General features: G+C 42.8%; 1 protein-coding gene across 1 annotated transcript in view; it reads right to left on the bottom strand.

The window, feature by feature from the left end:
- Window positions 1-417: 417 nt before the first annotated feature.
- Window positions 418-25044, bottom strand: part of ANO2 (anoctamin 2) — a 504048-nt gene continuing 479421 nt past the window's right edge. The window contains exons 21-25 of the mRNA XM_006891290.1: window positions 17854-18006; window positions 17416-17468; window positions 14941-15122; window positions 2850-2955; window positions 418-690 (exon numbers count right to left, since the gene is read on the bottom strand). Of these exons, the coding sequence (XP_006891352.1) occupies window positions 418-690; window positions 2850-2955; window positions 14941-15122; window positions 17416-17468; window positions 17854-18006 (767 nt within the window). The remainder of the gene's footprint in view (window positions 691-2849; window positions 2956-14940; window positions 15123-17415; window positions 17469-17853; window positions 18007-25044) is intronic.

The following is a 25044-nucleotide window of genomic DNA, read 5'->3' as shown; positions in this document are numbered from 1 at the left end:
CCAGATGACTTTTGCTGGGGTGAGGATGGACTCTGACTGCTTCTCTCCCAGCCTGCCAGTCCTCTGAAGGATGGTGAAGGAGGGCAGGGTTCCCAGGGAGTGTGGGAAAAGCTCAGGGGGCCTGGGAACTCCAGGGTGGAGGATCCCCAGTTCTCTCACTGAGGGTCTTAAAATGGGGTGCCATTCTCCCGATAGGATACAGCTGAGAAGAGGATCTAAAAGAAACTTGAGCTTGAAGTTTCTGAGAAGCAGCATAATTTCCCTTCCTTCTCTCTTAATTTCAGTCTTTTTACATACCCTTTGAAGGCCCCCTCAGGCCACTTCCTGGCGAGTGGACATCACACTCACCCCTGGGTACAGATGTATGTGTGTGTGTGAGAGTGCACGTGCCTTGCTCCTGTCAGGGGAGCTGGCCACTCACACGTTGGTATGTTGGGAGCCACCTGACAGTGCGCTGCCCGGCTGGCTGTGGCCTGAGGGGACTACACTGGCTGTGTGGCTCCGCCTGCTCAGATTCTCCCCACCCTGGCTCTGTGGGGCTGGCTCATCCATTAGCTTCAGCTTCTCATGCTCCTCCTTCAGGAAGAAGTCCACCAACAAGCTCTTCTCTTTCTTGATCTGGTCACTGATGTCCTTGGGGATATCTGGGATCATCCAGTCCACAAGAACGCTCAGGAACATCACAAGGTTCTGTCAACAGCAAGAAAGAGACAGATGGAGAAGGGTGGCTTGGCGGATGGGTCTCTGTGGCACTGATAGGACTCTAGTAGTGTGCTGTTGCCCACCACTTCCCTCACAGGCTCAGCTGTGGTCTGATGATATGGTGTCATGTAGTAGTCAAGAGCACTGCCCAGAACAGACTGATTATATTATGAGCCAAGTGACCTTAACCGAGAAACAACTCAACTTCAGTGCCATCAGTTATAAAATGAGACCTTCTACAGTACTCGTCGCACAGAGTTGTAAAGATTAAATAAATGAATGCATGTACAACATTTACACCAGAACCTGGCACACTGCAAGGCCCTCCTCCCCTTTTCCTCAGACTCTTCTCACACATCCTAGTTTCACTGCTAGACCTTGAGGCCCAACCTCTCCCTGCACAGAGTTTCCTGGGAGGGGGCCATGGAGCCAGTCATCTCTCCAGGGCACTCACCATGGTGCTTGCCCTTCTCCCTACGGCTGGCTCTCTCAGAACTCCACATCAGAGATGGATGGACCGGCAGGTTTTGCATTGAATTCTGCCCTCAGCCAACTGCACTGACACTTACACTTGGTCTGGACTGCTCTCTGTTCCATTGCAACCACTCCTGTGTGCCCACCTATCTAGGACTCCCTGCTCTTCTTTATCATCTTGTTCTGTTAAACCACACGCCTCACCTCACAGATTCTGACTGGTCGGATAAGACTACCTTTTCCTTGAAGCATTCTTTATGATTGTTTCTGACACGGCCCAGTACATGTCAATTATTTTTATAATCTGAATTGCATTTATTCCCCAAGTCACTCTTCCCCTGCCCGCTAACCAATACTGAGAAAACAATCAAATGTAGGGCCACTGAATGATTCTAACTCAGTGAACCTCCAGTGGGTCTCTGAAGCTGTAAACCTTTATAGGAGGAGACCGCTCTTTCTCTCTTGCAGCAGTTAATGAAATAGAACTGCTGATCTTCCAGCTAGCAGCTCAACAACAATGCATGGCACCATCTGAGCTCCACTGCTACTCAATGTGGTGCTCTTACTGTCAACTGTATGCTCACCAGCCTGTGAGACTGGAGGACAATGACTGGACCCAGAGGTAGGGGTCAGAGCTCTGCTTGCCTTCATGCTCCAAACCAGTCCCAACTCCTATCCCTTCCCTTGAACTCTATGTGCTCCTAGGGGCTTAGGTGAAGACTTCACAGACTCAAGGCCTCTTCTAGCAACTCCTGGGATCCTCAGATACTCCGGTTACTTTGTCAAGTGCTACCCTCTTCCTTTAAAACTCTTCCTTACTGTGAAAGTGAAATGTTGCATGTCCTGTACTGTAAAGGCAGGAGACTTCTGCGGGTGGGGCAGCAAGGGGACGTCTGGTCAATTTTCCAAATCTATCTCTCCATCTTTCCAAGGAAAGAATGGCCGTCTTCTTCAGGTGAAAGACTAGCTGATGGGATTCTCCCATTTCAGGGTTGGGGTCTTGGGGGCAGGATATTTTAGAGCCCTCCAGAGATCAGCCTTCAGGGAAAACAAAAGCCCAAGGGAGCTGAAGAGAAAAGAATCTGAACTGTGCTCGGCCTCCCCCGACTGCCCAAGTGGGATCTGGGGGCCCTCAGGCTCAGGGAATCTCCGTGATGCAACAGGAGCTGCGGCTATTATCCGATAGGGATCTCCTGCTTGAGTTAGCTTTTCATTTTGGAATGGCAAGATGGCTCTGGGGGCCTTTCCCAGCAGTTGTCTCAATAACAGCTAAAACAACTCTAACAAAGGAGGGAGCAGAGAGTGAGAGAGGAATCTTCCAGAACTCGAGCCCTTTCTCAGCTGCAGAGATGGGTGGGGCTGTTTATCTCCAGTAGGACAGAGACTCTGCTTTCAAAGCCCTTCCCATTTTGCTTTCTTCATCTTAGGTGGATGTGGGAACCTAGCTCCACTCTGCAACTAACTCCACATCTGTCTTATAACCTCACTGTGCTTCATCCTCTTTCTGCAAAGTTCATTCATGAAAGGAGCCCTCATAGGCCTCACATCTGCCTGCCATGTGCAAAGACCCCTATGCCACAGACATCCATGAAAACCTGAAAATGAGGGATTGACAGGACAGCAGCGTTGGCGCCCTGGATTCAAACTGGCTACTCCTTATTTGAAAAACTCACCTGGAAGATTATAACAAAAGCCAGCCGGGCAGACAGAACGGACCAGTACTGTTTGGAAAATTCATACGGGTTTGGGGCCCATGGCGGCTCTCGGTAATCTTTAAACCTGACCAAAGAGAAAGGTGGTGTTAGGATCAGGAGGAAACAGAGGGAGGAGTGGGACTTCTCTGATTAAATCTCCAGATTGAAAGCAGCCACGGGTGTCTGTGTGCTGGGCAAACCAACAAATGTCCAGGGTATAAAATGACCAATGTTAAAACAAACAAACAAAAAAAGCCCATGTCAGTTTGTTATTATTAAGTGCTGCTGAGTCAGAACCGACCCACAGCGGTTTTACAGAAGCAGTAAATGGCCTGAGAAGAGATTGCTCATCTTCTTCCTGCAGAGCAGCTGGTAGATTCAAACCCAGTGCCTTTGGGTTAGTGATGCAACTCCTGGTAAAAAGCCACCAGTGCTCATAGACATACTTTTTTCTGCACTGCCTTCCACATCCCCAGAAGCTTCCTCTGATGTCACTACTGTCCTCTTAGGAGTCATGAGAAGAACACAAATTAGCAGATTCATCTTGGCTCCCCATTAGACTGTGAGTTCTTTGTAGAGAAGACCCCAGTTATTTTATATGGTGCTCTAAAATCTGTGGGCTCCACGAAGATGCCTGGTAACAAGGCCAGGCTTTACTCACAGCTGGCTACTTTGGGATTGTAACTATGAAAGTAGCCAGGCCAGCTTGATGGCTGCATTCTTCCCCCCCCCCCACTATTTTTTTAAATTAATTTTAATGAAAGTTTACAGAGACTTGGGGTTTCTAGTCATTCATTGTTGCACTTTTCTCCCTGCCCACCTCCTCCCCCCAATTCACTCTCCTCCTTGAAAAGAAAAAGAAAAACTCTTTCATTGTTATGCAGTCCCTCCCTCCAAGTCCACTCCACTATGCAGCCTTCACTCTTAAGCTAAAAAGAAGACTGAATCAGACCAAGCAGAGTGGACCAGGGTGGGAAAGACAATCGTTTTCTAGGTTGGTCAGAGTTCTGTGCAGGCTCTGTGCATATGGTTTAAGAAACAGAAAGTCAATGCCTGACCCATTGAGTGGGCAGGGCTTATTCTCAAGTTTGTCTTTCACCCCACTCGGGAATGACTCATGTTCAAACTAAGTCGTGCTCTCTGACTCACATTTTTTTTCTGAGCCTTTTATTTGGAAAATGACAGTTTCCCATGACTGTTTTGTCCATGGAATGTTTGATGCTCAGTAAAAAGAAAATCATTTCTAAGGACACCTGAAGACAGCGTGAGGCGGCATCGGACCACCAGCCAGGTCCCCACCCTTTGAGGAAGTCAGGGAAGGATTCATCCAGAGACCAGCTGGGGGTTAAAGGAATATCCATGGAACAGCTACTCTGTACCAATCATCAAGCAGGAGGCTTTCCTAATGTTTCCTCACAACATCCTCAGATGATCGTCTTGCTTATACAACACATACGGAAGTTGGGGTTCCCAGTAAAGAATAGAGTCAAGATAGAAATACAAGTCCCCATTAATAGATGTGATTTGCGGAGTGGCATGATTCATAAATGACAGTTCTTCTGACCCTTGTCCTGGATGACTGAGCTGCTCTAAAGATCAATGCAAAACCATGGTGGTTTCCAATTGTCCAAGGAGGAAAGAGGCAAGAAGAGAGGAAAAGAGACATACAAAGATGCACACAGATGGAAAATTAAACAAGACACAGTGAGAAAGAAGAAGAAAGAAACGGAGAGGTGGATACTGAGCACTTAACGAAGGCTTGGCAAGAGGCCAGAAGCCGAAGCCGCCCTCTCCCTTCCCCACTCCCCTCGTCCAACAGCTGATCACAGCTGTTGAGCTTGGTTTTACATCCGGATGAAAAGTAAAGCTAACTCCAGCCCAGCAGAACACCGCGGGATTCACCGCATCCAGCCATGGCTGAGGACAGAAACACGGCCAGCTCCAGATTACCCTTGCGCATGAAAGAGCTAAATGAACGGGGGTATTGGGGGGTGGGAAAAATTCAGTCACCCTTCTTCAGCACCCCCGCCCCAGCAAGAAGGGCATGGCAGAGGCAATCCATCTGACTGTTTTCAAGGCTCAAAAGAGAGGGGTATACACACACAGATGCGCTCCCTACTGGGGGAACCCTCCCCAGGCCTAACCCAGTCCCCCCTGCTGCCACAAAGTCCATTTCTCTTGTTCTCTATCTCTATCTCTGAAGGAACAGCTGCACGCTGACCTCCACATCTCACCCTTCTCTTTCCACTCTCAAAAGAATCCATAAATAATCTGATTCAGGTCCCACCTCTGCTACTAACTCATCACAGCTTTTGGAAATGTCACTTTGCCCTCCCTGAGTGTCTGAAACATAATTTTAATCTAACAGGCACATCCATCCACTGGAGGATCTTAGGGGGAGTTTAACACAGAGATATGTGAACAAATTCTGTGCCAATAAGTTAAAGGTGCCTCTGTTATGAACTCACTGGCAAGCCACATACAGCAGGGGCGAGGAGGGGAGAGAGCAGTTTAATGAATTAGGCATTTGTCCATCATTTTCTTCTAAAGTCAACACTTTTTAAAAAACTGTGACTTGTAGTAAGAAATATATTTTAGATATGTACACAACTATACATATATATATATTTTAAAAAATCCTCATTACTGTCTAGTTGGAACTGACTCAGAGCTGACCCTCTTTAGGTCTCTAAAGCTGTAAACTGAACAAGAAGAAACTATCTTTCTCCTCAGCTAGCTGGTAGATATGAACCATCAGCTAGGCATAGCCTTTTGGTCTACAGACTAGGGACTAGGACATAGCAGTTCCCCATATATGTATTACTGAAATTAAAAAAAATTATACAAAGCATACTTATTCTTGCTAGAGGATGCTATGCACTCATATTTTTTAGATTACATTATATTTTATTTTGTTCTATTCTGTCCCATCCCAATCCATCCCACTTTCCTTCTATTTCTTAAAAGAATTGTTAGCCATGAAAAAAAAATGTTAGCATGACCCCCCCCCCCAATGACCTCATAGCTCACCAATGAAACATGACTCATGGCTTGCTGTTTGTTTGGGTTTTTTTGTGTTTTTTTTTAAAAGTCCAGTAAGCTTCTGCCACCAGGAAAATAGAAGGTGTTTTCATTCCAATGTACACTCAAATAGCACCTTCCCCCCCCCATTTTACTCTAAGAAATCAGGATTATCAAGGATTTTCAGATTAACTAGAAGATATTATTTAAGCGAAGAAATAGTTAGCTTTAAGAATAGAGATGTTCACAAAAGAGAGGTTAATAAAGTAATTCTTATTAATTGCTTTCAATATTGTTACCATGTTATGTTCTGATCATTTTGTGTCTTAGCTGAGTGTATATACAGCCATTGACAAAAGGAGCATTTGGGCTGATGGGTATCAGACCATCAGCTGCTGGGGAACAACAGTTCTACTCCTCAGTCTGATGGGTGGGATCCTGAGCCCTGGGAAGTAGAATGGCCCATTTCCTGTCAGCTCAAGTGCTCTCAAAACTAGATCCTTTGCTCCAGACTTAGAGGAATTCAGTCTTTCAAAGTCCCATTAAGTGGCTACAGCCCTGGCTGAACCCCCAGCTCTGGCCAGCTGCCTGAAACCACTGGCTGTGACCCCAGAGGAAAGCAGAGCTTTTCCCTTGGGATAGAATCATAAAGATTATCTCTAAATCTCACCTTTACCCCACAGCCTTCTTTTACTTTCTTCATTCCTTTATGTTAATTTTGAGAGCTCTCCTGAGTCTTTGGAAAGAGAGTCTTTCATAATAAATATGATAGCTAGTGTGAGTGTCTAAGAAAAGCAGTTTGCTTGTGGAGTTGTTGTTAGATGCCATTGAGTCAGTATGACTCATAGTGACCCTATGAATAGCTGGCCTGAACCCTGTCCTATCCTGTGCCATCTTCATCATCTCTGACACTCGAGTCTACTGCTGAAGTCACCATGTCAATCACCTCATTGAGGTCTTCCTTTCCTTCATTGACCCTTCATCTTTCAGAGCATGATGTCCCTTTCCAAGGTATAGCCTTGTGTAGCTATATGTCCAAAGTAAGAGAGGTGGAGCTTCACCACTTTTGCCTCCAAGGAGTGCTCCGGATGCACTTTTTTCCCAAGACGACTTCACTACTATAAGACACCTACATGTTAGTCCCTATCTCCAAACCTCACCGCCCTAATCCATAAAGTAGAATGAATAGAATAGTTATCACAGAGCTCACAATATAGAAGGTGGATGCTCTCAGTCACTGTTTCCATTAACTACAAATAAATGAATATGTGTGTACCATTAAATAGAAGAACTAAGTCATAAAATACATATGAATGTGATTTCTAGACGCTCCTGTGGTTTCCACTAGGGTGGGAATGACTAGGATAGGGGCTAAAAAGACAGACTTTTCCATTAATTTGCTTCTCTTTTTTTGAGATGTGTGTATGTGTGTTTGCATACATACACTCAACACTCAAACTCATTGCCATTAGAACTGCCTCTCAGCTGACTCTCCAACTCTTCGGGTTCCCAAGACTGTAAATCTCACAGAAGGAAACTGAGTTCCAACTGCCGAAGAGGTGTGGCCTTTGTGGTCATAGTGTAACTCCGTATGGACGATGCCATCAATATATAGACAATTATTCAGAATTAATTTATAATCGTTTGTTACTGCATTGTTTTATAACATAGAGTCGGAACCAACCTATAGCTGACAGTACAGAGGGTTTTGAGAGGCAGTTGCCCATCCTTTTCCTGCAGAGCAGCTGGTGGCCTCGAACCACATGCCTTCAGGATTAGACCACAGCTTCTTGCCATTAGGCCACCAGAGCTCCCTTATTTATAATTAAGAATTCGTATTTTTAAAAGAAGAATCTTATTAATAGCCATGTGTAGTTGGCTGAATTAAAATTTTGTTATGTTAAGCTTTCAGGATTAAAATCACAGTGTTAATAAAACAGACATATTATAAAGGAAACTGGGAGAAGAGTAAAAATTATATTTTAAATGACTTTATTATTTTAGTTAGATGGTTATAATGTTGTGAAAAATCATACTGTTTGGGGTAAATTAATACATTACCTAAAGAAATAAAGTTCTAATTAACTAAAAACCACATTATGTTCTTTAAGTTTATTTTATATTAATGTGTAGAAAAAATCTGGGGTTTTATATTGATGCATAGAAAAAATTTGAGGAAAATATCACCCAACTTAATCACCCTGGTTCCTGTAGGGAAGATGCCTGACCTGGACAGGGTCAGGAGGTAGAGAGAGTTACAGAAGTCGGAGGGGCTTCAGACATACCTGAAATGTATTTGCTAAGAGTACAACACAAAATGTGTGTTTTCAAACATTAATTTTTTTAAAATTAAATAAGAATCTTTGGAGAGTATCCCTTCTGAATATCCTTTTTACAGATAGGGGTACCAAAATAGAGAAAAGGAAGAGTCCTAACTCCTATGTACATCTCTATTCAGTCTTTTTTGTTTCTTTTTTTAATTGAGATTTTAATGAAAGTTTATAGAGAACTTGGATTTCCATTCATTTATTATTGCACATTTTACTCCCTGCCCCTGTACCTCCCAGTTCACTTTTTTCTTGGGGAAAAACTATCTTTCATTGTTATACAGTCCCCCTCACCCACAAATCCACTTTACTGTGCAGCTCTTATTCTGGGATCTTGTCATGCCAATAATACTAATCATATATTCCTTTTATACAGTTCTCTCCCTCATCTGTTTCAATGCCGTGTACATTGTTTATCCCTTCTTTTCTCAGTTTCCCCCCAACTCACATGTCAGTCCTGTTTTATAACAATGGCACTATGCGGTATTTGTCTTTTTGTGACTGAGCTATTTTACTCAGCATAATGCCCTCCATGGTCACCCATTTTGTATAATATTTTATGAGTACTTTGTTTTTCAGTGCTGCATAATATTCCACTCTGTGGATATACCACAGTTTCTCTATACATTCGTTTGTTGATGGGCACTTGGGTTGTTTCCAACTCTTTACTATTGTGAACAAAGCAGCAATAAACATGGGTGTGCATATATCTGCTTGGATGGTGGTTATGGTTTCTTTAGGGTCTATTCCCAGGAGTGGAATTGGGTATTTCTATTTCCAGCTTTCTGAGAAAGCACCATATTGCCTTCCATAGTGTTTGCACCATTTTACACTCCCACCAGCAATAAACAAAGATTCCAGAGTCTCCACAACCTCGCCAGCATTTATTGTTTGCTGCTCTATTGAATTTTGCTATTCTTACTGGGGTGAGATGATAGATATATCATAGTTGTTCTATTTAGTCTTTACCTGCAGTTGTTGAGTGGGTGTGGTGAGGGGACAGGTGGTGAGTAACCTCCTGCCACAATTCAGCACAATACACCTGATCATGTGAGCAGGGAGGGTGATGATGCCGGGAACCAGAGAGTCGGCTTCTAAACAATCAGTAGAGGCTTTCCCCCCCCCCTTTAAATATGATGTTTGGTTATGCAATTACTAAAGGCATTTCTCTAGTTCAAACAGTGGTATCTTTTAAACAAATATTAAGTAGCCTCCATGAAATTAGTGCCTCTTAATGCTGAACATAATTATATACAATATTTTCTTACCATCTGAGCTACTTAAAACTGTCTTCTGAAATTGGCCTTTAATAAGGGGAAACAGCACAGGCAATTAGGAGCTAATGAGAACCATGTCAATCTATGGGCTGATACAGATCAGGAAAGACAACACCCGGAAAAGATGACGCTACCTCTGCTTTTGTCGGCAAGGAACAGATGTGGGGCTGCCACAGGCTGTCAGCGAACTTGCTCCTTCAAAGACTTTTCATGGGGCCTTGAAACTTGGAAGCATTTAAGCCCTGAAGAAAACTGAGGCTGGGACCGCCCACCTAAGGATGCTGTTTCTGAAGGTCCAACATCTCCAAACAGACCCAGTGGATGGGCTGTGCTCTAGTTGCCTCTGTGAGCTCTGGGACCCAGGTCATTGGTCCTGCCCTGCCCTGCTGATCTCTCTGGCCCCTTTTCACTGAACTGGCAGCCCAAGCCACCATTCATCCTTCAGGATGTGGTGGCCCTTCGACCCAGTCTAATGGTCACTAATCATGTCTGGAGATTGACGTCACAGGGCTGTTTATGGAGTGGCCCTGCCAGAGCTGTTAGATGGCTGTGGCCAATGTTGCTCCAAGAATGCTGGGAATGCATCTCAAATGGGCAGCTGGAGCCTTTTCCTAACTTTTATTGCTATTTTTAAGATACCTCTATCCCTGGCGAGGCGGGGTTGGAGCCCAAGACCTTGGTTTTACTTGACCACATTTATCTCCAGAGGTCATTAGAAGTTAAGAATATAAAGGGTCATCATGTTCCCAACACTATTTGCCAGAAAATCAGGGCAAACAGTTTATTTCCCACCACAGAAGCAGCTCCATACTCTGAAAATGGCTGTGGAGCACATGCCTGTCTCCGTCTCTATGTCTCTGTTTCTCACAGTATCTCTATCACAGTCCCTCCTCTCTTCCCCACTCCTGATTCACTTCTTACAGCTACTTACACTTTCTAGTTTTGAAATATGCCATCAGAGTTTATGTCCTCACTCCCTAAACTTCCCGAGATTTGGTGATCTGACGCATTCATCAGCACAAAATGATACCAAAAAGAGGATCGACCTGCCATCAACAATCTTTGCCAATTTTGTAAATGCAGTCTACCTAATACACCTATTTCATGTCATATGTAGATTATATGCCAAACTTAATCTCTAGACATCTGCCTATGTGATTAAGCAGGGCATCTCTTTATTTCAAATGTGACCCTCAGTACTCCATACTCTTCACACTGTAATCTGAGAGTTCATGACAAAGTAAACACTTGCTCTTATCATTCTCTCAAGCCTTCTCACTGGCCTTCTGCTCTCCTCAATTTGAACTGTATGTTCTTGATTTGACTCTTGCCTCATCTTCCAGTTTCCTTTCATAGTTTACTCCCTTTTCTCTAGCCCCAGCTACCTATGGTCATTACCAAGCAGTCAAACTGTCTTACTGGGGGACATGAGCACACATTAGCCCCTCCATCTAGAGGACATTACTTTCTCTCAACCTCTTTTACCACTGGACACCTGTGTTCCTTATCCTCTAACTCCCATCATCCCTCCCCACTCTACTTAACCACCTGACTTGGTCAGGTGAATGAGGACTTGAAACACGATTCTGTACATTCATGTACTGTTCATTTTTTAGGTCTCATCTCTCTGGAAACTGGCCCTAAACACTATGGTCTGGGTTAGGAGGAAGGCTCCTTTCAAAGAGTTCAAATAGCTCCATGCAGTTACTTTATTGGAACTTCTCAACCCAACTTACTATTGGTGAATAAGAACCAACCTGTAGTTGGCCCTCCATTGGTTTTCTGAGGCTGTAAATTGCCTGGGGGAAGACTGCCCATCTTACTACCTTGGAGCGGATTGGTAGATTCAGACTCCTTAGAGAACCATCTTTGGGGCAGCAGTGCAACTCCCTAGAGACTCTCCAAGTTAGTAGTTTAAAAAGAACAATTAAAATATAGTTTTACTAGATCAAATTGATAAAAGCAACTCAAAAGATGAGATGGGAAGCTCCTGGACCAGGGAGTTCACGTTAATGGAAGAGGAAAACTTGGAAAAAGAAGGTGAGGATGGCTGTGTAACTTGAAGAATGTAATCAATCTCACAGTATTGTACCTATAGATGGTTTGAGATTGGTGTATATGTTCTGCTCTGTATGTTGTCAATTACAAAGATGAAAACTTAACTGTTCTAAAAGAAGGCCATAGACTATCTCACCTCCCTCCATGGACACAATGGAGAGATAATTACCAGGACTTTACACCGACTTGGAAATACAGTGATTCTGGAGATGGACATGCAAAAGGCTGCACCAATACCTGGTGTCCTGAACATTTGTTATTTTGGCCATTGTTGTTGTTGTTGTTAGCTCAGCCTTTATTATTTAACAACAAAGATTCTTGGTTCATGGTCAAGATTGCTCTCTCACATTAATCACTGCCGCACAACTCTCATCGCTGGGTTGGGGGACCATAGGCATGGTCTGTGCTCCTGTGACCACCAGCCTGAGGGGTTCCCAACCCCTGACCCCCCCCCCCCAGGTGGCTGCTGGGTGGCAGAGTGGAGACTCTGGAAAGAGGACAGAGGGTCTCCGAAAGAGTAGCTTTATTGGAACAGATGCAGCAGCCTGCTGGGTATGTAGTGTTTGCTAACTAAAACTCAGCAGGGATATGTATCCTCTGGGCTTTTGTCCAGGGTACATGTTTGCCCGGAGATAGAGCCCCTCGGGGGTGCGTTCTTATTTCTTATAGATAATATTTTCTTGGGATTTTTTTTAAGTCTTCGTTTGTGACTTGCATTCTCTGTTTTCTCAAGGCCATGAGTCCAGCTTCTGTGCAGATCACCTTGATGTCAGCTCCAGAGAGGTCATCTTTAGGCCTGATAATGTCATCGAAGGTTACATCATTGGCCAAGGTCATCCTGCTTGTGTGAATCTGAAAGATGCTCTTCTTCATCTTCTCATTGGGCAGGAGGAACTTGATCTTCCTGTCAATGTGGCCTGGTCTGATAAGTGTTGGATCTAAGGTTTCTATCCAGTTTGTGGCCATAGTAACTTTCACATCTTCCCTTGAATTAAATCCTTCCAACTGGTTTCAGAGTTGCAGCATTGTTCGCTGGATCTCTCTCTCCCCATCAGAATTTGAGTCCTATCATCTTTTTGTCCCAAGCGCATCGCTCTCATCTATAAAAATGATGGATGAGGTGTGCTCCTTGGCCACTGGGAACAACTCCCGCATGAGCTTGGGCCTGTTGCCCAGGTACTTCTGTACAAGTTCAGAGCCAACCACTCTCAGGAAAATGGTCGAGGTTTGGTTTGCTACTGCTTTGGCTAGTAATGTTTCACCTGTGCCAGGCGGGCCATAGAGAATGACTCCCTCCGAGGGCTTGAGGCGCATTTTTTCATAATACTCAGGAGGAGTAAGAGGCGGTGCCACAGATTCCTTATTTTCCTCAATTTGGTTGTCCAATCCCCCAGTGTCTGCATAGGTCTCCTGGGGGGCCATTTCCACCTTCATCACTGTGACAGGGGGCGGGTGTTCTCCATCAGCACCCCAATCACTACATGCACTTGGTAGCTGAACAGGACAGAACAGCCTGGCTCCAGGACATCCTTGTCCACAAATGAAAGAATGCTAATGTAGTGCTCCGAGCCCATGGATGTGGACACAATGGTGTGGTTGTCGTCAATGATCTCCTCCAACATTCTGGCTGACATTGGGGTCTCCCACAGATCATTCACCTTTGACCTCTCCTCCTCTTGATTTTTTTCTAGTGGCTTCATTAGCTCCTTATTTCTAATGAATTCTTCCTCCACGGGAAGATAGTCTTCAGTTCTTTGCAGCATCAGTAATTTTAATTGGCACAGAGTATGTGGTGTCACCAGTGGCAGTTTGCTGGCAGCTTTTGGTCCCTTCATTTTCTTCTTTTCCCCCAGTCTGGTTGGAATAGGAGGAGCGTATTTCCTTTTCTTGTCCTTACATGTTTAGACCTTTCATCCTTCTTGCTGCCTCAGGACCATGACTCTGACTTTGACCCATCTTGCTTCACTCACCCCTGGTGCTTGTCCATTTACTTTTACTTTCACCTTGATTCTCTATTACAGGACTACTCCAAGGGCAAGCGCTTCCAATGGAGATGATTTTACCTCACATTCCCATTCCCAAAGGATTCAGACTTGACCATCAAGAGCATCACAGTCCAATGGCTACAGTGATTAATTCAAAGTAAGTGTGTATTGATCCTGGCTAAGAGGTGACAATGAGACCTTTGCTGGGATCATTGGAAAATAGTTTTGAAGTTTTGCCTCTACTGGACTTGAACACAGACTAGTGATATTAGTCTGTCATTGCTGGAAGCCTTCAAGAGCTTTAAAATATAGCCAGTATTAACTGAAATAGAGTTGAGAGTATGGGAATTCAATACTACTACTAGTTTCAGACTAGAGCCCAAACACTGCAGACATCTCGAATTCAGATTCTCTTCTACGTCACCAGATTTGCAGTGTGTTATATGAATCGCTCATTTTTGCCCTTCCTCTTAGTCCTACCACCTTAGCCTATGTTCACCATAGTGTATCCCTGGGTGAGGCAGCAAGTCAGTGCTGCTCCCAGAGTTCTAGCAATTCTACTCAATCCTCCTCAATTCTAACCTTTAAGCCCTGGCACTAAAAAGGTAAATATCTTTCTATTGTCTCATAGAAAAACCTCTGTCTGATTTTATGGACCACTCTTTCTATCTACTGAAATTCAACATTATCAGCTTACGCTGTCTTAGACATTTCCACATAGATTTTAAATTTCATTTCCCAAGCACTCTCCTTGCTAGCTGCATTACTAGCCTCTAAGTGTTTCTCTAAGAGCTCAAATTCATCCCCCACCCTGCTGATTTTGTTCATGCTAACTCTCCAGCTAGAATGTTCTCCTTTCTATGCTGTAATTCTTGGTGCTTCCACTCTCTAAACATCCATAATATTCTTAGTCTACACAACATACAAGCACTGAATGACTGTCTATTTCCTGTCTCTACTTGTTTACTTCTCAACCAAACCACAAGTCCCTTGAAGGTAAAAGAAGGTTCTATATAGTTCTTCCTTTGTTCCATAAACTCAAGTTCAGTGCCATCAGGAAGGTTTTAACTCACAGCAATCTTCCACTGGGTTTCTGAAGTTAAAAGGTGCAAAGGAGGAGACTTCCTGCCTTTGTGCCTAGGAGCCACCAGAGGATTCACTGCAGGCTTTGAGTTGGCAACATAACTCTATATGGACTAAGCCACCAGAGCTTTCGGTCATAGTGTTTCATTAAAGACACTTAAATATTTGTTTACATAATGAATTTGGTTTTACTGGGGTTCTGGGGTGAAAGAGGGAAAGAAGAATGAGCTATTCTAGATCACCTCAAAAATAATCTGGTGACCTCACAAATCTGATTTACTCTTCTAGTCCTCAGTCCCTCTTCTCCCAATTATTTTACCTGCAGAATTGGACATCCTGGCCAAACTGTGAGTTTTCTGGCTGCGTTCCTTCCTTCAGTTGGCTGACGTTGAAGAAGGAGAGGGTGTGATTTACAAAGCCATGCAGAGTTCCATTGTGACTATAGGAGTACTGGTACACAAGGCGAGGGATGAAGTCGGAGGTGACTGCGATGACAAAAGCCTGAGGGAAAGAACCACAATCATCTGAGAAGAGGCCAGGAAGGATGCTGTCCTGATCCTCACAGTGCATCCAACTCCAAGATGGTCCACCCTTGGGCTCCCCATCCAGATGTGCTGCCCTGGCAGGGAAGAACACACTCCAGGCTCATCGTCTTGGTCCCTGATTTGCTGCTGATTTGCTCCTTTTCCATTTCTGATATGTCTAAGTAAACCTGCCAGACAGTAGCTGTCACAATCACTACAACAAAGGAAGCTAAGCCAGTCTGGACTCTTTGGTGTTGGAAGGATTGAGCTACCTCTGTGATAACGGGATTGCTGCTGTGTTGGCCAAACCAAATCTAGTTGAAGATTTCCTGAGAAACTCATCTATGCTGGTGAGGGTGTCATCAATTTCTTCATAATGAGCAAGGAAATTAAATGCCAATGTATAAGCACTTCTGAGGGACACCAAGAAGGTCAATTACAGTTTCCTAAACTTGATCACTATCTGGAAAAAACTTTTTAGTACATCATCTTAAAGAAGTACATAATTTTTTGTCCATTTTACTTGGGAAAATTGAGACATAGAAAGAGAGGGGATCCTGCTTCATGAAGCTAAGCATAGCCAGCATAGTGTCTGGCCCATCGAAGTGCCCTGTAAATGTCTCCAGAGCAAGCTAAACAACAAATGAAGGATTACGTGCTTGAATGCAGAGGTACTTTCTACAAAGAAAACCTTAAATCTTTTTGGCAGGTGTTTATACTCTATTCTGCACCAACAATTAAAGGCCTTTACAATATATATATAAGTAAAAAAATGTATATGTGAGCACAGACAGCTACAACCATATTTGAGGATGGATGATATATTTATGATAAGCACAGCTACTCTATGATTTTTTTTTCTTTACTGAGGACTAACTCTATGTCTGTTTATCATCCCATTTAATTTCCACAGTGATCCTGTTTTGAGGGTACTATTATTATCTCGTATTTTACAGAGAAGTAAACATGTCTTCAAGAGACCAGAGAAGTAAAACATGATGCTCTTCTGCTATATGCATGCAAAGTGATTAATACCTACGGTCTCTTTCAAGTAGGCATAACTTCAGAGTAACTACTGATCTATTTCCCAAACTGTACTTTAAGAAGTGTGCTTCTTACATCCAAAGCATTTCTAGCTAAGATCAAAATGGAACAGGCTGACTCTTCCTGCCTCTCCACACCTCTACACCTATTTGATGGTTCTCTGGTGGCCCAGTGGTTAAGAAGCTGTGCTGCAATCCTGAAAGCACGTGGCTTGAATCCATCAGCTGCTCCACAGGAGAAGGATGGGCAATCTCCTCCCATGTGATTTACTGCCTCTGCAATCCTGCTGGAGGGTCAGCTATGGGTCGGTTCTGACTCAACGGCACACAACAACAGCAACAAGGAGTTAACTCAGAACCAGAATCGGTGAGGTAAGACCTGTCTCCTTTCATGTCCTATCAATTTATGCAGAACCAGAGTGTCTGGGAATAAAGACTTTATATTGATAAGTTAGAGGCACTGTAATTAGGAACTGCAGCCTGGGCAATGTTCCATGTATTGTTTAGCTCAGAAGCAGAAAAACAAAGGACAGATATGGATACAATAAAACCCAACCTGTTGCTCTCGAGTCCATTCTAACTGACAGCAACCTTACAAGACAGAGGAGAACTGTATGCAAGGTTTTGTAGGCAATATATTTTTTAATAGCAGGAGGTGGCCACATTTTTCTCCCAAAGAACAGCTGGTGGCTTAGAATTACTGACTTTTCCTTAACCACTGAGTGCGTAACATTGTATTATCTAGGCTCATAAGAGATGGATGTTGTTGTATCCCATAGGGTTGGAACTGATACATAGCTGACCTTTCAGAGGCAAATGATTTCACTAGAGGAGAGTGGTCATCTTTCTCTAGTGGAACACTTGGTAGATTCAAACCACATAACTTTGTGTTGACAGCACAGTTCCTTACCACTAAGTCATCAGAGCTCCCTAAGAGATGGATAGATATATGACATTCTTTCCTGATTATTCTTGGTTCTGAGGAAAGATCATATTTTGACTTGTAAGGCCAAGGTATGCATTCTGATGGCTAATGGCCTCCCTCAAGGGAAATTTGTAAAGTAATCGCACAGTTTTGGTGACAGCACCACGCATGCAGGTCGACTTAAATTAAGTTCAAAATGGAAATGGTGACTAGAAGGTAAGAAGCTCTGATGCTTCTTGGAACACCCCATCTCTGGTAAGCCCTTCTTCACAGAGTCCGAGTGTTGTGGATGAAGCACTTACATTGATGATAACGGAGAACTTGCCAATTCCAGAAAGAATGTCAAACCAAATTCCTGTAAGACAGAAAGGAAGATTTCTGGCTCACTCCCGCTCCTGGTCCAGTGGAGACATTGCTCAGGATAACATTTTGTAGGCAAGTTACCAGGGGAGGCTTTCACGGCTCCCTAGGAATAGGCTTGTCTGGAACACCTAAGGTCCCCCATGTCTGGAGGTAGGAAAGCCATTTATGGACATTTATAGTGTCCTTGCAAGGCCTCCAGAACCTGAGAATGAGCAACTCAATGGGATCAAAAGGCAAGGACTTTCTGCAACCACAATGATCTCTGACGGTGTGGGGACAGTGGTGAGAGATCAGGTAGGGGAGGCAAGAGGGACGGAGGGAGGGAGGGAAAGAGGGAGGGAGGGAGAAGAGACACAGCTTGAAAGTGGGAGACATACCGATATCTTTGGTTCTCACAGCATCTGGCCTTCTTAGTTCAGTAACAAATTTCTTTGCATCAAGCCGAACTTCGATGACATTGTTGAGGAGGGCAAACACGGGAGCCAGAGGAAAGGAGGCCACAAAGAGGGTGACAAAGCCAAACTGGATGACTAGGAGAGAGAACAAGGTGAGAATCTTCACCCAGGAGAAATGGAACTTAGATCAAGTCGGCCTTAAGCCTCTAGCCTATTTTCTTTTCAAACTCTTCCCTTGTCATCCTCAATAGCTGCACACCCACTGAGAAGATGAACATATAATAAATGCTCAAGAATTGTAGCTATAATTATCATAAATTGCTATTCATCCTCAGATATGGTTATAACTATATACAATTAGGAAACATTTTCTTACCTATATGGTTTTTTCTCAATTTTTTAAATTATATTGGTTTGCATGTAAAATTCATATATAATGTGTTTCACTTAAATACTTCACACATTCTTTCATTCACATTGTGTTTCAGATTATCATTTCCATATGTTGCATTTTATAAAACCAAACATCATTGATCTATGCCCACTATCACTCCATCCTTTCATGTCCCCATTAGATCTTTCCTAACTCCTCCACCCCCTCCCTCTGCCCACCAAGCAGCTCTGTGACCCATGATATCCCCTCTCCCTTTGCCCTCAGCCCCCCTGCTCCCTCTTCTTCCCTCTTTGGACTTTTATACATATATCCTACTACTTATCCTTCTGTTATCACAATCATGGTCTTATGCAGCGTGTCCTTAAGAGACTGAGTTAGTTCACTCAGAAAAATAGTCTCCAGCCTCTTCCATGTTATATCATATTTTTCAAAATAGTATTCCATTCTGTGAATGTACCACAATCTCTCCATCCATTTATTTGTTAATGGGCATTTGGGCTGTTTCCGTTTTGTTGTTATTGCTAATAACACTGCTGTGAACATCGGTGTACAAATACCCATTTATGTCTCAGTTCCCATTTCCTTGGAGTATATTCCTAGCAGTGGAATGGTTGGTTTATATGGTATTTTTAGGTTTAGCTTTTTGAAGAAAGGCCGAACTGAGTTGTACCACTTTTCAATCCCAACAACATCTTTTTCCAATAGGGTAAAAAGAAAACTTACCAATTGTAAAAAATAATATTTGACAGTGACATCTCAGTCAGGGGTTTCATAATGAAAGTTTACAGAATCCTACAGGGCTTCTATAAGAAAAAGACTGATAAGCCAATTACAAAATGGGAAAAAGACATGGAAAGACTTTTTCATAGGGGAAGACATCTAACACATGAAGAAATGCTCAAAATCACTGGTAATAAGAGAGATGCAAAGCAAAACCACAATGAGATACCATCTCACCCCAGTAGCAGTGGTAAAATTTAACAGGACAGCAAGTAATAAATGTTGGAGAGAATGTGGAGAGATTGGCACTCTCATACATCTATATATTTTTAAAGAGTTTTAGTTGCTAGTGCTGAATAAACATGGAAGATATATGAAAAGATAATGAAAAAAAGGCAAAGTTGTGGCTACTTTCTTTCCTTCAGTGTTTATGTTATGGTTCATTTAATTCAAGGCTGGCAAACATTTTAAGTAAAGGACTGGTTAGTTGATATTTTTGGATTTTAAGCCACATGAAATTATTGTTGCAATGATTCAACATTGCCATCATCTAATGAAAGCTGCCATAGATAATATGCAAACAAATAGCCATGGCTAGGTTCCAATAAAATGTTCACACAAACAGGCTGGATTCGGCCTCGCCTGGCTCTAGTTTTCCAACCACTGATCTACCTAAAAACAAAATACTACAAAACAAAAAACAACTACCAAATTTAATCTCTTATTTTTTCATACTCTGGTCACTGACTTTATAGAGAAAGTTTATTCATTCATCACCCTTTTATTGAGAGCTCAATAAATGTCAGTCAATGAATTAACTAATTAAGGACACAAAGATCAGGTCCTACATCCAAGGAGTTGAGTTTTTAGAGGTAAGAAAAGACAGGAAAAGTAAATGGAACAAGGCTTATGTGTGTCAAGAGAGTAAGAAGACTGTGCCAATGACAGGGGAGGACCAAAGGAGGAAGAGCTTCAGTCTGTCTAGGACAAAGACTCGGGCAAACGTTCACATGGAACATCCAATGTGACTGATGTCCTTAAAAAAAGAGAAGTGATATAGAGACACATAGGGATGATGATAATGTGGGGATGCAGGTAAAGACTATAAAAAACACCTACAAACCAAGAAAAACCACCGACTGTGAGGAACCACCAGAAGCTGCAAAGGGCAGAGAAGATCTTCACCTAGAACTTTCAGAGACAAAGACCTACTAATACTCTGATTTTGAACTAGACTCTAGAACGGTGAGACAAAGTCAATGTGTTTGTGGTACTTTACCCTAGAAATTTTAAGAAACAAAAATACCTACTAAATTTTTTTCTCTGTTGGCCCCTTTATGTTTATAAGACAGAATTCGATTCTTTAGAATCAGATGCAAATACTTTAAAGGCTACTCCCAACATGCCTTTCTAGCATCATCTCTCAACATTTCCCCACAACCACTATCCTCTCTGAATTGCTCGCTCTTTTGAGTTTTCCCTTAACACAGTAGGCCTTTCTCTTCTTTTATTCACCAACATTAACTCTTCTGCTACCAAATCTCTACGCATTTTCAAGATCACTTAAGTGTAGCCACCTTGGTGCAGTCTACTACTTTGTTTTCTGAATCTTACCACTCTGTGTCCCTGCCTCTTTTTACAGTGACCTCCCCCAGCTGCTGTGATGGATATATTCACAATCGATCTGGACTCCATTAGAAAGATGGAGCACCATCCATTGTGGATACGCAATACATATTTGCTAATGGAAGCACAGCCTTGAGTCACAGAGAAATCACGGGCTAAAGGAACTGCCCCTGAAGTTACTTCACTTCTCAGTGCCCAAAGTATCTTCAAGTGGAAACTGGTAAATGATGAGCCCATTGCTGTTGACTTGGTTTCAACTCTTAGTGACTCTATAGGATAGAACTGCCTGCACAGGGTTTTTAGGATATAAATCTTTTTAAAAGTACTGCCATGTCTTTCTCCCACACAGCTGTTAGTGAGTTTGAACCACCAACCTTTCAGTTAGCAGCTGAACACAGGCTGAGGAAATAGTCACATTTACGTAATAAAACTGTCAAAAAGTTAAATGATAACACATAATCTCCTCTTGTGAGACTAATTCCCTCTGAAATCCCACTGGAGGGTCAACTATCAGTTCTGACTTGACGGTACTCAACAACATCACCTATTTACATCTTATTTATTCTTACTGGAATAAGCATGCGCAGATATTTGCTGTACATACGGCATACACGCATACTTGCTGTTGTTAGTTTTGGGCAATGCCGTGTACAACTGAATGAGACACTGCCTGGAACTATACCATCCTGTACAGGTTTGTGGATCAGAGCAGGGTGACCTACAGGGGTTTCGTGGGCAGATTTCTAGAAGGAGACTTCAGAACCTTTCTATTAAGTTTTGGTCTGGAAGCTCTGCTGAAATCTGTTCAGCATCATAGGCACATGCTGGCCTCCACTGACAGATGGGTGGTAGCTGTGCCTGAGATGCACTGACTAGTAATTGAATCCAGTTCTCCCACACAGAAGACACAATTGTACGACTAAATCTCCAATACTTCATACACTTAAGAGTCTAAAAAAAAACATATATGAGATGGGAAAGAGAATTAATTGTATTTAAACACTGAATGAGTCTAAATACCTGACTTCTAGCCCTAAATAAGTTTTTACCTAACTAGCTGTATGCCCTGAAGCAATTATCTTTGTTTCACTGGACATCAGCAAGTAACTGGAGGGCTTGGGTGACCTACGTAGGTAAGGAGCTGTGCTGCCAACAGCAGTCATGTGGGAGAAAGATGGGCAATTTCCTCTTTCTGCAACTTACAGTCTCTGAAAACCTGCTGGAGGGTCAGCTACAAGTCCACTAAGACTCACTGATAATAAGCAAGTGAGTGGGTGAATTAGATTTTTAAGGAGCATCAATTGTACAGGAGCGTTGAAGTTCCTTGTGTGGAGCACCAACATCGAAGACTCATCAGAGACATCACTGTGACCTTAATATCCACATCTGGGACATTACCCCACTCTGCCAGCATGGGTCTCAGCAGAATGGTTTAATACCCCATTCAGCCAGGCTGCCACAGGCCTCAACTGAATCTGGCAAAATGATAAGCATATGCATGATTTGCTGTTAGAGGTATAACACTCATCTATTAGTTTGTTGTTTGGAGGAATTATGTGCATATTGCTACTGACTTTCTAGCGTAAGTACTTATACTCTTGCATGTTTATCATTGCTCTTATTAGTATACCACTTGTCTGTCAGTTTGCTGTACTGACGTAGCTTGGGGGTTGCTGGGATGCTGAAAGCTCTGTCACTGGTTTGTCAAATGCCTGAAAGGTAAATTTCCTCCCCTTCAGCTTTAATTATTGGTGCATATATTTGAATAATAGTCACATTAACACGTTTGCCTTGTATGTATATGGATATAATTCTATCACTCACAATACTATACTTTAGGATAGACCTCATCAACCACCTGCACTACACAGATGACACAACCTTGCTTGTTGAAATCAAGGGGAATATGAAGTGCTTGATGCAGATGATCAAAGACTACTGCCTTCAATATATATTGCATCTTAACACCAAGAAGACAAAGGTCCTTACTGCTGGGCCAGTGGACAATGTCATGATAGATGGAGAAAGGATTGAAAATGTTAGTGATTTTATCTTGCCTGGATCCATAATCAATACCCTTAATAGCAGCAGTCAGGTGATCAGGAGACATATTGCTTCGGGCAATTGTGCTGTCAGATATCTCTCCAAAATACTGAGAAGCAGTGATGTCAGTTTGAAGAGTAAGGTGTGCCTGATTCAGGCCAAGGTCTTTTCAATTATTTTCTATGCATCTGAGAATGAGACAGTGAATAAGAATGACAGAAGAATTGTTATCTTTGTGTTGTAGTATTAGGGAACTGAACAGCCCATGGACTGCCAAAAGAATGGATAGGTATGCTTTGGAAAAGGTGCAGCCAGAGTACTCTTTGGAGCCAAGATTGGCAAAGCTTTATCACTCATATTTTGGACATGTGGCTAGGAGAGGTTATTCCTTGGAAAAGGATATCACTCTTGGAAAGGTGGAGTGTCAGAAAAAGAGAGGAAGATCTCCATCAAGATGGATTGACACAGTGACTACAGCAATGAATTCAAGTGTATCAGAAATGGTGAGGAAGGCACAGATTAGGACGGGATTCAGATCTGCTCTTCATAGGGTCGCTATGACTAGTACTCAAGGCCACCTGCACCACCTAACAACAACAACAACAGCAAAATCTGGTCTATAGTAGAAAGATTTGGCAGTTGGATTCTATAAAGGTTTGCTACCTTGAGAAATATATGAACCACTCTCACTCTTTCCTATAAGGTCTCTACATGTGAGCATTGACTCAGCGGCATTCCCTTTAGCTTTGATTTGCTGTGATGCTGAAATTTCACTCTCTTGGACAAACATCAAGATTCTAAGATAGTCAAATAAAGAACAAAAAGAGGAGGGGGAATCCAAACTATAAATAAACACATTTTCACAGAAGGATAAGCCTAACTGCAAAAGTTTCAAGAAAGAGAAAATGGATGGAACTTTACCCAGTACAACTGTTTTCCATTTGGCAGTTTGCTTGGGCCCAGAGTTGCGGGCCACTGCTTTTGTTGATGCAAGCCTGTCCACTGCCATCATCTTTGATGCCCAATGGACTCTCAGCAGGCCCTAGGAGATCCACAGGTGCCAACTGATCACAAAACACTTGCACCTGAAGGCCTGAGGGCAAAGCCCTGTCACGGTTGATTCCCTGAAATGGCCTGCTGACTTGCCGGCTCAAAGGGAAGGGTAAGAAAGGAAGAAGTTCTGAGGGCCAGTTCAAAAGGCAGAGTGTCTATCATATCTTTCAAATGAAGGTGTAATGAGGAATTCACTCTGGAGTTAGGGTTAGTGGAGAGGTGGAGATGAAGAGGGGAGTAGAATTAAGAAGGAAAGCAAAACATATGGAATATGTGTTTTTTAAAACCTGTAGCATGCATGTGTATATTTAAGTATACATATAAATGCATATTTACTTATGGTAACCTAAATTGGTCTTCTTGGTACTAACGAGCACAGTTTTACTGGGAAAATGTATTAAAGTTGTTTCTCTTGGTGCAAAACCAAACTTACTGAGCGAATTCTGACTCATCATGACCCTGTGTTGTTAGGAATCATTGAGTCAAGTACAACTCGTAGCGACCCTAAGAACAACAAATCTGAACCCTGTCCTAACCTGTACCATCCTCACACTTCCTGGCAGTCACTGTGTCAATCCACCTGGTTAAGGGTCCTCCCCTCCTTCACCATCTTTACACTTTTCCAAGCATGATATATCTCTCCAAGAAACAACCTCTCCCAGAAATAAGCCCAAAGTATGTGAGGCAAAGTTTTATCATCTTTGCCTCCACGGAGCACTCTGGCTGCACTCTCTCCAAGACATATGTTTGTTCTTTTGGCAGTCCATGGGATGTTCAGTACTATTCTCAAACACTACAGCTAAGAGGTATCAATTCTTCTGTCATCTTTGATTTTTGTCTAGCTCTTGTATGCATAGCAAGTGACAGGAAAGACCATGGCCTGAATCAGATGCACCTTAGTCCTCAAATTGACATCATTACTCCTCATGAATTTGAAGAGGTTCCTAACTGCAGACTTTCCCTGTGCAATACTACTGTCTCCTGATTTCTTGACTGCTTGTACCAAGGATTTTGATTGTGGATCCCAGTCCGATGAAGTTCTTTCAATCTCTTCTCTCTCTATCCAGTGGTAAAAATCTCTGTTTTCTTGACATTGAGATGCAAACCATATTGAAGGCTATATTCTTTGATCTTCTGTAACAAATGCTTCAAGTCCTACTCATTTTCTGCAAGCATGGTTGTGTCATCTGCATAACACAAGTTATGGATGAATCTTCCTCTGATCTTCTTCAGAGTCAGCTTCTCAAATAATTTGTTCAGCAACCCTATAGAGCAGAGTTAACTGTCCTGCTCAGTCTCTGTGTATATAAATCTTAATGAGAGTAGAATGCCTCATC

The sequence above is a fragment of the Elephantulus edwardii genome, unplaced genomic scaffold (genome assembly GCF_000299155.1).
Source record: "Elephantulus edwardii isolate Elephantulus edwardi_28Jun2011 unplaced genomic scaffold, EleEdw1.0 scaffold00096, whole genome shotgun sequence".
Taxonomy (NCBI): Eukaryota; Metazoa; Chordata; class Mammalia; order Macroscelidea; family Macroscelididae; genus Elephantulus; species Elephantulus edwardii.
The sequence above is the reverse complement of the archived record's forward strand: the minus strand, read 5'-3'. Positions and strand labels throughout refer to the sequence as shown.